This window comes from Bubalus kerabau, chromosome 6, assembly GCF_029407905.1.
Source record: "Bubalus kerabau isolate K-KA32 ecotype Philippines breed swamp buffalo chromosome 6, PCC_UOA_SB_1v2, whole genome shotgun sequence".
NCBI classification, from domain to species: Eukaryota; Metazoa; Chordata; class Mammalia; order Artiodactyla; family Bovidae; genus Bubalus; species Bubalus kerabau.
The window spans coordinates 19,713,426-19,728,033 of NC_073629.1; the positions used below are offsets into that span (position 1 = coordinate 19,713,426).

The following is a 14,608-nucleotide window of genomic DNA, read 5'->3' on the forward strand; positions in this document are numbered from 1 at the left end:
ATATCTTTCTTTCTAGTTACTCTCCATCTGTCATACCCTTGATCTCATTATATCTTCTCTTAAATATCACAGCCATTGCCAGATCTTCATTTTTTTTTTTTTAATTTTCTCTCTCCTCCCTCTCAGCTGGGAAATGAAGGCTAAGCATCTCAACCGCTGTCCTTCAGATTCCCTGTATTCCCCTGGACCACACTGTCTAGTTGAACCTTGGAAATGATCAATTCACAGAAAATAAACCTTACACAAGAAAGAAAATGGAACTATAGCATATGGCAAGGCTGAGAACAAAATTTACATAATCATAGCGATGTCAGGTTTTGAAAGTTAATTTAATCAAAAGCTGCAAAACAACTAAAGTAAGAGGGTGCTTATAGGAAGAATTTCCTGTGTTTTCCCTTTGCCCACACACACACACTCCCCTTGCTCTCACACACACACTCTAATGTCCGATGTGTGGGGTTTTCCTCCTCACCAAGCAATTCTCTATGACACCAGATAGATGCTCCATAATTTAATTCTGACACTAACCAAAGTTAGCACAGACCCCACAGGTTAAAGGTTCAGTCCCACAAGACTGTGCCCCACCTCAAATGCTGGTCACCATGTTACTCACAACTTCTGTCAGACTCGGCTACAAATCAGATCTTCCCATGACCACTCCTCTCCTTAGATTTGATCATTGGCTAGAACAGTTAATCAAATTCAGAAACAGTTTTACATTTATTGGCTTATGATTTATTAAAGGGTATTATGAAAGATATAGATGAACAGTCAGATGAAGAGATATGTAGAGCAAGATTTGGAAGGATCCTGCAAAGAGTTAGACACAGCTGAGCAACTGAACTGAACTGATCATAGAAGTTGGAATGTGCCAACCTGGAAGCTCTCCAAACCCTACACTTCTGGAGTTTTTATGGAGGCTTCTTAACTGGTAAAGAATCCACCTGCAATGAGGGAGACCTGGGTTCGATCCCTGGGTTGGGAAGATCCCATGGATAAGGGAATAGCTACCCACTCCAGTATTCTGGCCTGGAGAATTCCATGGGCTGTATAGTCTATGGGGCCACAAAGAGTCAGATGCGACTGAGCAACTTTCACTTTCATCACATAAGGATGATGAATCATAAACTAAGTCTCCAACCTCTTCCCCTTCCTGAAAGATGGGAGGTGAGACTGAAAATTCCAAGCTTCTAACCAAGGCTTCATCTTTCCGGTAACCAGCCCCCATCCTGAGGCTCTCTGGAGCCCACTCAGAGTCACCTCATCAAAACAAAAGATCCTCCTATCACCCAGGAAATTTCAAGGGATTTAGGAGCTCTGTGTCAGGAACCAGACAGTGAACCCAGGCAATGAAACAAGGATTTCCTTTCCCAGATTCAGCTACTGATTCTTCTTGGGACGACAGCCCCTGCCTTCTTCTCCCAGGGCAACATTCCTGGGATCAGCTCCCAGCATCCAACACTGCCCCCTCCCCCATGAATCCTTCTCCTCCCTGCTCTCTTTTCCTCTGCCTCCTCTTCAGTCTGTCTATGTTTTTTGTTTTTTTTTTTTTAAGTATTTATTTGGTTCCTCCAGGTCTTAGTTGCAGCATGTGGGATCTGGTTCCCTGGCAAGGGATTGAACCCAGTCCCCCTGCATCGGGAGCATGGAGTCCTAGCCATGGGACACCAGGGAAGTCCCCCATCTACCCTTTCTAAGATTCTTCTTTTCTCTCCTGTCTCCTGCTCAAGTGTCATATTCCAAATCAAGTATTGCACATACTTGCAAAGCTGCTGGCAGCTTTGATGGAACTTTGTTGGCAAAGTAATGTCTCTGCTTTTCAATACGCTGTCTAGGTTGGTCGTTTTTCCAGTAGTCATGTATGGATGTGAGAGTTGGACCACAAAGAAAGCCAAGTGCTGAAGAATTGATGTTTTTGAACTGTGGTTTTGGAGAAGACTCATGAGAGTCCCTTGGACTGCAGGGAGATCAAACCAGGCAATCCTGAAGGAAATCAATGTGAATATTCATTGGAAGGACTGATGCTGAAGCTGAAATTCCAATATTTTGACCACCTGATGCAAAGAACTGACTCACTGGAAAAGACCCAGATGCAGGGAAAGATTGAAGGCGGGAGGAGAAGGGGATGACAGAGGATAAAATGGTTGGATGGAATCATCGACTCAATGAACATGAGTTTGAGTAAGCTCTGGGAATTGGTGATGGACAGGGAAGCTTGGCGTGCTGCAGTTCATGGGGGTCTCAAAGAGTCAGACATGACTGAGCAACTGAACTGAACTGAACTGAACATAGAGGCTGGCAGACGGAATGAAGGAATGTTCAGGATCGCCGAGGCCTGGGGCAAGCCAAAGGGCACACAGGAATGAAGATGCCCTGTTGCCAGATCTTTCCACTTATCTGGAGGTCTGAGGCCTTCTGCTCTCTATGAAACTCCTTGTTTTTAAATATTGGCAACTGGTTCAAATATTTATGATTAGACCCAGAGACTGAATCAATCAAAAAACTGAGTTCCCCCAGTCCTTGAAGAAGTTTCATTCCAAACCTTGACAAGAGTAAGGAAAATACTTATATTCTAGTCTTCTAGGGCAGCTAACTACAGAAGGTGGGATAAAATCTTTAAATTTCCATGTTTATTCTGGTGAATTAAATTCTGGGACTTTTAGTGGAAAATTGGCAGTTTTAATTCAGTAGAAAAAATACCATCACCAGAAAGAGTTCACACCCTTGCAGACTGAGCACATCTTCCCCACCCCACTCAAAGCTGGCTCTTTCCTAGACTTGTTTTTGACAAAACCTCTGCTGCCCTGCTCCCCATCTCACTCCCAAAACTGCCTGCTGCCAAAACTCCACCAACATACACAGATTCTCCATCAACAACCTCCAATCAAGGATCAGACCTCCCTTTCCTTTCTGGGGTATTATTGGGTTCTTCCCAGAAAAGCTCCAGGGCAACTCTCTGAAGTTTCATATACACTATACTATTTTCATTAAGTACTCTTTTGCTCCTCAGTTGAAATATTTCTGAACTGAGGCCAGTCCTGCTCTGCATTCACGCCCAAGCAGCACCTGCCTCTCCCCAAGGGCTGGATGGGGCTCTGCACCAGCTAGAAGCCCCAAGCATCTGTGGATGTTGCATCAAACGAGCCCAGCCTTGCCTAGTCATCTGTGGTGGAAGCTTGTTAATAAAAGCCCGAGACAGGAGGGAGGCTTGTCTGAGAGGCAGTTGCCCCGACAGCACCAAGAAGCAGCTGGAGAGCATTCACTGGCCTCGCTGCTACAGCCCTGCAGCTCAGCGTTCAGTCATGCTACGGAGAGGCTTCCAGGCGGTACTGATACTTGGTCACCATGGAACTCTTCCTGGTGCCACCCACCTCCTGCCCAGATTCTACCCTGCCTCAGCCTTCGGATCCTCCACGGAGTCCCTGGTGAGTGAGTTCTCAATTCAACCAAATGCACAGCCCTTCTGGAGCCCAAGGATATAGTCGTTGTTGTTTTTGTTGTTGTTGTTGTTGTTCCGTCGCTAAGCCGTGATTCTTTGTAACCCCATGGGCTGTAGCCCGCCAGGCTCCTCTGTCTATGGGACTCTTCAGGCAAGAAAACTGGAGCAAGCTGCCATTTCCTTCTCCAAGGATCCTCCCGACCCAAGGATCAAACCCAAGTCTTCTTCATTGCAGGTGGGCTCTTTGCCATCTGAGCCACCATGGGGACCAACCCAAATCTCCTCTTCCTAGATCATGGCCAGGGCAGGTGAGCAGCCTGTTGGGAGCTATTTGATCTGGCAAAAGAAACCAAGTAGCCCAGATCCCAAACTAAGACACCAGGTCACTTTCCTCCTGATCTGAATCTTGTGTGGCCACCAATCACTTTCCTCCTACGGGGCTCAGACTGTTGGGACATCCCCAGATGATGGATGCTGTGTGTGGCCTTAGCAAACAGCTGGTCTGTTGCCCATGGTTGCAGTTGATGCATGAGCATCTGGTGCCACAGAGGACTCCTCTTCATCCCATGGAAGGTACCGCACCACTGCGGGTACCCAAAACATGTTTCAGAAGAGCCCCCACTCCCCACTTCCCCGTTGTTACTCACTTCAGGGTGAGGACAGCTGTGGACAGAGCCAAAGTAGCCCCTGAGGTGAGTAATGATGGTCCTCACCTGTGGTCCCACTCCCACTGCCCCCCCCTCCACCCCCTGAGGTAGACAGTTGCTCAGAATGAGCTCTGAGCTTTCCAGGTGGCATTATTGGTAAAGAATCCACCCGCCATGCAGGAGACAAAAAAGACACAGGTTCGATCCCTGGGTTAGGAAGACCCCCTGGAGGAAGGCACAGCAACCCACCCCAGTATTCTTGCCTGGAGAATTCCGTGGACAGAGGAGCCTGGCGGGCTGCGGTCCATGGTGTTGCAAAGAGTCGACACAACTGAAGCAACTTAGCACACACAGAAAGAGCTCTAGGCCAACCGTCAGCTCACAGGCTCATAAGTTTGGCAACCTTAGCCATATTTCCTCAGTTTTCCCATCTGTGCAGTGGGACTAGTACTAGCCATTCTCAGCCTCAAAGAACAGCTCCAGGTGGTTTTCATTTTTGTTCTTGTTTGGCTGTGTTGGGTGTTAGTTGCGGCACATGGGATCTTCTTTGCAACATGCAGGATCTTTCATTCTGGCACTCCAACTCTCTAATTGTGGTGCAGGCTCAGTACTGTGGCACACAGGCTTAGTTGCTCCTCAGCATGTGGGATTTTAGTTCCCTGACCAGGGATTGAACCTTCAACCCCTCCATTGCAAGGTGGATTCTTAATCACTGGACCAGCAGGGAAGTCCCTTCTCAGGTTTTAAAACAGGGCAGTTATACTGCACCATCAAACAGCTGCTGCCTCTAATTGTCAGCCCCAATGCCTTTCCTTCCCTTCCTTTGCACATTAGTGTCCCCTAGCCTGATAGCTCAGTTGGTAAAGAATCCAACTGCAATGCAGGAGACCCAGGTTCAATTCCTAGGTCGGGAAGATCCACTGGAGAAGGGATAGGCTACCCACTCCAGTATTCGTGGGCTTCCCTTGTGACTCAGCTGGTAAAGAATCTGCCTACAATGTGGGAGACCTGGGTTTGATCCCTGAGTTGGGAAGATCCCCTGGAGAAGGGAAAGGTTACCCACTCCAGTATTCTGGCTTGGAGAATTCCATGGACATGGGGTCACAAAGAGTCGGACATGACTGAGTGATTTTCACTTTTTCCCTTGCCTGGTCACTCTCAGGAGTCCCCAGGGGCCATTTCCCTCAATACTGACAGAAGGGATTGAGAAGCCCAAGAACCCAGGAGCTGGGTTACATTACGTACAGGTCCCACAGCCCAAACCACAGCCCACCTTCCAGAAAGCCATCTAGTCTCCCCAATCTTTCCTGCCCAGGTCTCAAGATTCTGTCAGGAGATGACAAAGAGTAAGAATTACGCCCTCCCCAATGCCAGCTGGGGTCCAGACATGCTGAGCCTGTATGATGAATTTCTGGAGAAGACCAAGACCGATGGCTGGGTCAGAGTGCCTTCCTTCAGATCCAACAGAGACCACATCCAGAGGTTCAAGCTCCCACTAAACTTATCAGCTAACTCAGGTAAGGCCTGGCCTGAGAGCAGCCCTTGGCAGGCACATGCCCCAGCCCACTGGAATCAGTTCAGCCAGCCCCTTTTCCCACAGCCAGAGACTTTTGGGGAGGAAATTCACAAGCTCTCTGCCAGTTCTCAGCCGGAAGTTCTTTCTGACAAGTCCACCTCTCATGATGCAGCCCCAGGCACATGGATGAGGAAAGCATCCTCTCAGCCCCTGCCCCCTCCTCCCCTCCTCCCCTCCTCCTGGGGGATGAGAGCACCCTAGCAACCACCTGTGCTCTCAGCCCAGAGTGCACCCACCGGAGAACTGCTGCCTCAGCCCTCCACCCATCTCCCTTCTCACCAGGGATGTTTGCCTTACTGTCAAGCCTTATCCCAAGTCCTCCTCCCCACCCCACAAAGGTCTGAGGATTCCCCCTTGCCCGCTGCAGACCTTCCACACCATCCCTGTTCTGCTAGGCCCAGAGACTCCTGAAACACCCACAGGTCAGAGCAATAGAGCTTTCCACTTTGATCTGTCTGCGTGTGCATGGACTTGGACGGGTTAACATGTCTCTCTCACTCATATAAGTGTTCTTCCAACCAAGTGCCGACTGGATGGTCCATTCAGTTTATGGAAAAAACAAAGTTGCATCAAAAATTTTTGAAGACTTTGGTTTTCATCCAAGAAGGATATGGTTCCTATAGTTGCCTTGAGGGGAAAAAAAAAAGTCAGAACTTTGGGGGATTCATATCCACTTATTTTTCTGTTCTGTATTTTTATTTTGAACTACATGTGAATTAAATGCCTTACATTTTAATTTTCAAGGTTTCAGTTCAGCTCAGCTCAGTCGCTCAGTCGTGTCCAACTCTTTGCAACCCCATGAATCGCAGCATGCCAGGCCTCCCTGTCCATCACCATCTCAATGTTTAAGGTCTCTTAAAGTCTGACTTGTCTCTGACCCTACATCTACTCTCAGCCAGGGAAGCTCATGAGTGTTTCTTCCTCAAGATTCAGGGCTCCCAGAGGACAGGGCTGTGTCCCCTCAGACCGAAGACCTTGAAGACAGGTCAGAGCCTCACTCTCCAGTTGAAGATTCCCCAATAGCAGAGCCCGCGTGTCCTCTGGTTCTCTCCTCAATGGTGTGCCAGAGGCCAGCTCCATCTCTGCTGCTGAATGACTGACCCCGCCTCCTGACTGGCCCCCATGGCCTCACACACTCCCTCCTTCAGCTGTGTCACTGCCCATCTCTCCCCAGACAAGAGTGACTGGCGCCTCTTCACCAGGTGTATTGAGAGGGAAGGACAAGGCTACGAGTATGTCATCTTTTTCCAACCATCCGAGAAGAAGTCCGTCTGTCTTTTCCAACCGGGCCCCTACCTGGAGGGAGTTCCAGGGTAAGATAATGGGCTAACCCGGGGGGGACATCTTTGGCTGCTCCCTGGGCTTGGCCACGGGGGTGCATTGGGCTCGGCCAGCCTCTGGGCTCTGTACCTCTGTCTAGGGAGGTGGGTGGAGAGTGGGAGGCACTGGGCTTCAGTCTTGCAGTGTCAGATGTGGAAGGATATTCTGTCATCTGGTTCAGTCCCCATTGGGCAGATAAGAGACAGTCTCCTTATTCCAGGCCTGGGAATTTTTCAGTAAGAAGGGGCCTTAGAAGCCACTCTGAGAGGGATGTAGTGGACTCAGAAGATGACAAGATCTGGAGTTAAGGGCCAGGCTTCCAGTCCTGCTCTGCCACTGCTTGTATGAAGACCCCAAGCAAGCAATTTAACCTCTGTCTCCTGGCCTTCAGTCTCCTGGAAAAGGCAATGGCAACCCACTCCAGTTTCTTGCCTGGAAAATCCCATGGACAGAGGAGCCTGGTGGGCTACAGTCCATGGGGTCACAAAGAGTTGGACATGACTGAAATGACTTAGCATGCATGCACTTCAGTCTCCTTACCTAAATCTTGGGGCAGTAATATCTACCTCCCAGAACAGCTAAGAGATATGAAGGGCCTCTGTTTATGTACTCATATGTACTTATATGTATGGTTTATGTACTCATAAACCATAAGGCACAATACAGCTATCAGGCTATCTCTCCGAACTTCACCTTTGCCCAGTGGGCAAACTGAGATGCACAGAGGTAAGTGATCTTGCCCAAGGTAGCACAGGCAGTTAAGGTCAGATCCAGGACTCTAACCCAGGAGGCGGGACTCCAAATCCATCGCTTCTTCTGTACTCCACTGCCTCAAACTGGGAAGAGACCCAGGAAAGAACTCACACTGGACGTAAATACATTCACGCTGGACATAAATACACATTCAGATGGGCCCTGAGCCTCTTGCTTAAGGACACTGGGTCACCAGGTCCACGTTTGTCTGCCTTCTTGATCCCTGTTCCTGCTTTAGACAGTCACTGAAGGCTAACTGTGGAGTCAGAATTCTTGCAAGGGAGAGGAGAGAGGGGAGGGAAGGAGAAATGTAAGGGTCCCAAGACCTGAGAGAGACTGAGTTGCAGTTAAACAGAATTCAAAGAGATTATTAGATGTCAGCACCTCTGCAGGCAACGGATTCCGACTGCATCCCTTTCGTCACCTTGGCCATCCTGAAGGTATCTTCCATGGGGACTTCCACACGAGTGTGTGCAGACACTGGGGGACTAGGTCAGAGCTCTACCCAGGCCACGGGTCCCCTCCCTTATGAAGAGGAAAACCCCCCAAAGGGGCAGGGATAGGGTGGAATGTGGCCTTTTATTTAGGGGCTCATGGAGGTGGGGCTGGAAAGGCAGAAGAGGACCACTCGACACTGAGGCTAGAAGATTGAGGGGATCCAAGATGGGGTCAGCACTGAATTAGAAACACCCAGGTCAGTCTATCTCCCTGCGTAAGAAAAAAATCTTGTACTTCCTGCTGTCTTTCTTTCCTGTGAGCCTCTTTCACTCTCACACAAAACACTTCACTTCTGACACTTCAGTCACCAAATGGCTGGAAGCTCCCCCAACACCAAGAAATTCTCTGTGACACCAACTGGGTGGGGAGCCTACAATAGAACTCCATTCTGACACTGTCTACCTGGAGACAGTGTCAGACCCCCCAGGTTAAAGGCTCAGTCCCACAAGACTGCTTCCACCCTTCTTTAGATGCCAATGGCTAGTGTAGGTGCACAGGTTACCCACAATTTCTGATCTGGCAGTAACTGATGGTTCCCAGTACCCTTTCCTCTGGTTGGATGAATTTACTAGAACCATTCACAGAACTCAAAGAAACACTTACTTATGTTTACCAGTTTATTAAAGATACTGTAAAGGATGAACAAGCTTCCTTAGTAGCTCAGTCAGTAAAGAATCTGCCTGCAGTACAGGAGACCCAGGTTCAATCCCTGGGTGGGGAAGATCCCCTGGAGAAGGAAATGGCAATCCACTCCAGTATACTTGCCTGGAAAATCCTGTGGACAGAGGAGCCTAGCGGGCTACAGTCCATGGGGTCACAAAGAGTCAGACACAACAGAGCAACTAAACCACCACCAAAGGATGAACATCCAGATGGAAGAAGTCTGTAAGAGAAGGTCTGGGAACACATCCTGAGTGCAAGAGCTTCTGTCCTTGTGGCGCTGTGGTGCATTACCCTCCTAGTGTGGATGTGTTCGCCAACCCATACTAACTGGAATTCTTACGGAGGCTTCAACACATAGGCATGATCCATCATTAACTTCATTTTTAGCCCTTCTCCCTTCTCAACAGAACTAGAGGTTGTTGCGGCTGGACTGAAAATTCCAAGCTTCTAAATGGCAACCTACTCCAGTATTCTTGCCTAGAGAATCCTGTGGACAGAGGAGCCTGGGGGCTGCTGTCCATAGGGTCGCACAGAGTTGGACACGACTGAAGCGACTTAGCATGCATGCATGCATTGGAGAAGGAAATGGCAACCCACTCCAGTATTCTTTCCTGGAGAATCCCAGGGACAGAGGAGCCTCATGGGCTGCCGTCTATGCGACTTAGCAGTAGCAACAGCAATCATGGCTTGGTCTTTCTGGTAAACAGCCCTCAACCAGGAGCCCACCCAGAGTCACCTTGTTAGAACAAGAAACATTCCTATCACACAGGAAATTATGAGGGTTTCAGGAGCTCTGTGCCAGGAGCCAGGGGCAAAGACCAAGATCCCCTGGAGAAGGCATAGGCTACCCACTCCAGTATTCCTGGGCTTCCCTTAAAAGAATCTGCCTGCAAAGCAGTAGACCTGGGTTTAATCCCTGGGTTGGGAAGATCCCCTGGAGGAGGGCACGGCAACTCACTCCAGTATTCTTGCCTGGAGAATCCCCATGAACAGAGGAGCCTGGTGGGCTACAGTCCATGGGGTCGCAAAGAGTCTGGCATGACTAAGTAACTAAGCACAGCATATATACATATTCTATTATCTTACAAGTACCCGTCCAGCCCCAAGGCAATGAGGCAGGGTAGAATAACTGACCAAGAGCTACCCTGAAGCATCTTCACACTTGCCACTGGGTCCTGGGCCCTGAACAAAGAGGGAAGAGCAGGCTTACTGTTCTTTGGCTACAACTCTTCCCCTATTTCAAGCCATGTGGGAAGGGAACTGGTTAGAGGCATATGTAAAGTTTTAAAAACATTACCTCATTTGATTTGATGGGACACAAATTATTTTTATTCACAACTCACAGTGAGAAAACCAAGACTCAGAAAGGTTTAGCAACTTACACAAGATCAAACAGGTAGTGAAGGTGGAGCAAGGAGTCAAACCAGGCGGGTGTGGTTGCATGGCCCCCAGTATTTTCCACCAAAGGGAGCAGAAGCAGGGGTGTGGGAAGCCTGCTGGTGGCAGGCACAGCATGGTGACCCGTGATAGCACAGCAGGGAAGTTCACCTGGTCTTTGGAGAATCGGGGTCACACTGTTGAAAGCCAGAAACTGGAATCTCTTTTGAGTTATGCGCTTTCTAAAACTCGGTGCCTCTCTATTTTCCCCAACTTAACCAGCAATGGAGCTTTGGCATGAAGAAAGTCAGGTTACACAAGTGAGAACAAGAATTTGCACCCTTTAAATAAAGCAAGTGTTTGCAGCATCTGCTGAAGCTGGCTCTCAGCTTTCCACAGGCAGCGCCGCTCGGGAGTCCATCTTGTCATCACTGAATAGATCCTAGGTCAAGTTTCATGGTTACCCATCTTGAAAATGTGGGCTCAACACTGGCCATAGCGACTGGTGAGGTGAGAGCTGCCCAAGGTCAGTTTAGAGACTAAAGCCCAAAAGTTCAGGGATTTTTCCATCCCCTGAAGGAGTGCACCTTTCCAAACTACGGTAATTGCTACCAGCAATTAGGTGATGAATCATAAAAAAGCTTCTTCCATTCATTCTATCAGAAAAAAGTTCTTTTCCTGGTGAAATACAATAATGGTATCAGTGGTTGCTAACACAGGCTGTAGTAACGTGGAAGAAAAACCAGCTGATTTTGACTGGTTTGATCAGACAGGATCCAGATCCATTTCCTTTCCTTTCCTGGGGAAAGATGGAAGTGGGGGAGGCGGGGGTGGTGGTTTCTGTCCCTGGCCTTACTCCCTGCCCCCTCCCCCAGGTTTACCCACGGAGGGTCCCTGGCAGCCTTGATAGATGAGACCTTTTCTAAAACTGCTTACCTGTCTGGAGAGGGGCTATTAACAGTAAATTTCAACATCAGGTTCAAAAAGTAAGTATGGGGTACTTCCCTGGCAGTCAAGTGGTTAATACACCTCACTTCCAATGCAGAGGGTGTGGGTTCAATCCCTGGTCAGAGAACTAAGACCCCACGTGCTACACGGTGTGGCCAAAAAATTAAACAAAAAAAAAATCAGATTTTTTTTTTAAAGTAAGTACAGATCTTTGGGGTGTGGGCCATTGAGGGGGCAGCTGGGGTGCAGAAGACCTGTCATGCTCCTTCCCCAGCCACACAGTCCCTTGGTCCCCTGGCCAGATCAGAACTTCTGCCATGCAACTCTGGTTGCTGACCTGTCATGCTCCTTCCCCAGCCACACAGTCCCTTGGTCCCCTGGCCAGATCAGAACTTCTGCCATGCAACTCTGGTTGCTGGCAGATGAGCCGGGAGCCACTTAAGTCCTTGAGACAAGGTAAGATGAAGAGAAGTTTGGGGGAGGACAGAGAGTTGAGGGGCAGGGCCCAGGGGCTTACATGAGCGGGGGCTAAGCCACTTCCTCTCCCAGCTTGATTCCCCTGGGCTCTCTGGCTGTGCTGAACGTCAACGTGGAAAAGATCGAGGACCAGAAGATGTACCTGTCCTGTGTCACCCAGAGCAGAGATCAGCAGACAGTTTACGCTAAAGCCTCAGGTAAAAAGGACCTCAGCCCCGGCCCCTGGCCCTGTCCTGCTGGCGCTATGCCCGGAACAAACAGAAGGGGGAATGCTAAGGATCCAATCACAAGGTGGGCTCCAACTTTTTAGAGTGGGATTGGGACCTGCTGCACACACAGGCAAAGTGAGGAAAAACCGAATTAGGACTTTTTTTTCCTGTATATGAGTGGCCCAGCGTGTCTCACCAAGACAGGACCCAGGTACTGAGTAACTGGGTACCAAAGCTCTGAGTACCCCGTCAGGCTCCTGTCATCCATGCCCTGGCCCCTGCCATTTGGCTCACCCTTCTCTTGCAGGCACTTTCCTCCAGATGCAGCTGGAAGAGGATTCATCTGGACAATAGACACAGTGCCTTCAGAGAGCCTACCAACGACCACCTTGCCTACCAGGGACCCACTGCAGAGCAGGGAGGGGTGCCCAAGAAGTAATGGGTGAAGTGAGGGGGGGTGCTTTCCTTGCATAAATAAAGTCTCACAGCCCTGTTCTCAGTCCAAGATGCTCCTATAGTTGAAACTCAAGATTCTCCCGGGGCCTCCCACATACCCACTTTCCCATTCAGCACCAAGGGAAGCAGTGTACTGAGGCCTGCCAGGCGCTGGGTGAGGCGCCAGGCTCACAGTGATGAAAGACAAGGCCCTTGATCTCAGCATGCACGGCGCAGGGCGGGGAGCAGAGCACCCCCGTCTGCTCCTCCCAACCCGAGGCCCCGGTTATGACACAAAGGGAGGAGAGATCAACTTTGCTCTAGCAAAGCAATCAGAGGTTTTCTAGAGGAAGCTGTGCTTGAACTGAGTCTCAAAAGTTAAGTGGTGTCCACCAGTCAGGCAGGGAAGAGGAGGATATTCTGAACAGGGGGCTAGTCCGGGCAAAGGCACAGTGACTTTGGAGAACAGCAAGGTGCTGAGTGGGCAGGAGTTTAGGGAAAGAGAAGGGGGCAGGGCAGGTGCAGGCCATGGAAGGTGCCTTAAACCGTGCAGTGGACCTTCAACTTTGTCTTGTAGGAAACAGGCATCCTTTAAAGGGTTTGGGCTGGGGCATGGCAGAAAGTTTTGTTTTTTGGAAAGATAATTCTGGTGACAATAAGAGGTCAGCAAGACTGAAGGTGGGAGCACTGGTTAGGAGATCCCTGTGGGGCTCCAAACAAGAAATAGTAAGGACCTAACATGGTTCAAAGCGATGAAGATGAAATATGAAAATATCGCAAAGAGTACAGTTTCTGGCTTGATGGTTCCAGGTGGCATCACTGGGCATACAGGGGAGCAGGCGTGAGGTGGAGGGAGATACTGAGGTCAACTTCACACGAATTGAGCTTGAAGTACCCATGGAACCTCCACCATAGGGGAAGCAGCAGCAGGAGCCCTGGATATTATCATTTGGAACTCAGAATTGATTACATACTGACTCAATCTGTAACTCATCAATATAAAAACTGACATGGAATCCCACGGAGTGGATTATGCAGAATGAAAGTGAGGAGGAGCCAGAGAGCATGAAAGCAACAAGATGAGAGAGGAAGGAAGGACAGGGAAAAGGGTCAGTGACAGAACATGTGGCCACACTAAGGCTTAAAGCTGGGACAGAGAATCAAACACCCACTAAGGAGGCTAAGAATAGGACAGGTGGGACCGTCGCTAGATCAGTAGTATCAAATGCTAAAGAGAAAGCAGATAAGAATTAAAAAGAGGCCTTTGGACTTGGCAGTAAGGAAGGTGGTGGTCTTTTTTGCCAGGAGGTAGGAGCAAAATCTAGATTGTGGTAGATGAAAAAATGAATGGGAATGACAAAGTGAATGGAGATGAGTCTTTCTGGGAATTTTGTTGATGTTATTATGTTATTTAAAGAAAGAGATTTAAGTGCATTGAGGAGAGAGGTGTCATCTCGCAGAATAGCCATCTGGTCTTAGAGCTAGATCAAGAGCACAAATGGTGGACTTTCCTGGAGGTCCAAGGGATTCTTAACCGAGAATCCACCTGCCAATGCAGGGGACATGGATTTGATCCCTAGTCCTGGAAGATCCCACGTGCTGAGGGGCAACTAAGCCTGTGGGCCACAAGTACTAAAACTCTAAAGTCCACAAGTGGACACAAGTGGAGGCAGAAGAACATCAACATGACTCTGAGACCAGAAGGAAGGAGTTGGAGGGTGGTACAGATAAGGATTAGAAGTTGACAGGAGCACCTTGACTTCCTCAGTGAGATAGGAGGCCACCAGTGGAGAAAGAGGTCTAGAGGAAGGGCAATGATTTGCATAAGCCACAGTGACCAATTGACCAATACATGGGGGCTAAGGCATGCTGAAGGCCCAGATACTGGTGAAAGGCAGGCCTCTGGAGTGGCACCAACCTGGAGTGAAAGAAAGGTGTGAAGCAGCTGGCAAAACCAAGGGGCCATGGCAGACACATCAGGTGAGAACAATGGTAAAGGAGGAAAAAGACTGATATGGCTGGTGCACATTTCTAGGGAGGAAAGGTTTGATGTGAGAACAGCTATGTCATTGTTCAGTCGCTCATTAGTGTCCAACTCTTTGTGACCCCATGGACTGCAGCACGCCAGGCTTCTCTGTCCATCACCAACTCCCAGAGTTTGCTCAAAATCATGTCCATTGAGTCGGTGATGCCATCCAACTATCTCACTTTCTGTCATCCCCTTCTCCTCCTGCCTTCAATCTTTCCCAGCATCAGGGTCTTTTCC

The 14,608-nt window shown here is 49.2% G+C and overlaps 1 protein-coding gene across 1 annotated transcript; it reads left to right on the forward strand.

Annotated features, from left to right (window-relative positions):
* Positions 1 to 3,216: 3,216 nt before the first annotated feature.
* Positions 3,217 to 12,395, forward strand: THEM5 (thioesterase superfamily member 5). Its single transcript, XM_055586842.1, has 6 exons — positions 3,217 to 3,425; positions 5,402 to 5,603; positions 6,837 to 6,975; positions 11,149 to 11,259; positions 11,771 to 11,895; positions 12,215 to 12,395. The coding sequence occupies exons 1-6, from the start codon at positions 3,303 to 3,305 to the stop codon at positions 12,259 to 12,261; spliced, it is 747 nt and encodes a 248-aa protein (XP_055442817.1). The 5' UTR covers positions 3,217 to 3,302; the 3' UTR covers positions 12,262 to 12,395.
* The last annotated feature ends 2,213 nt before the right edge of the window (positions 12,396 to 14,608 follow it).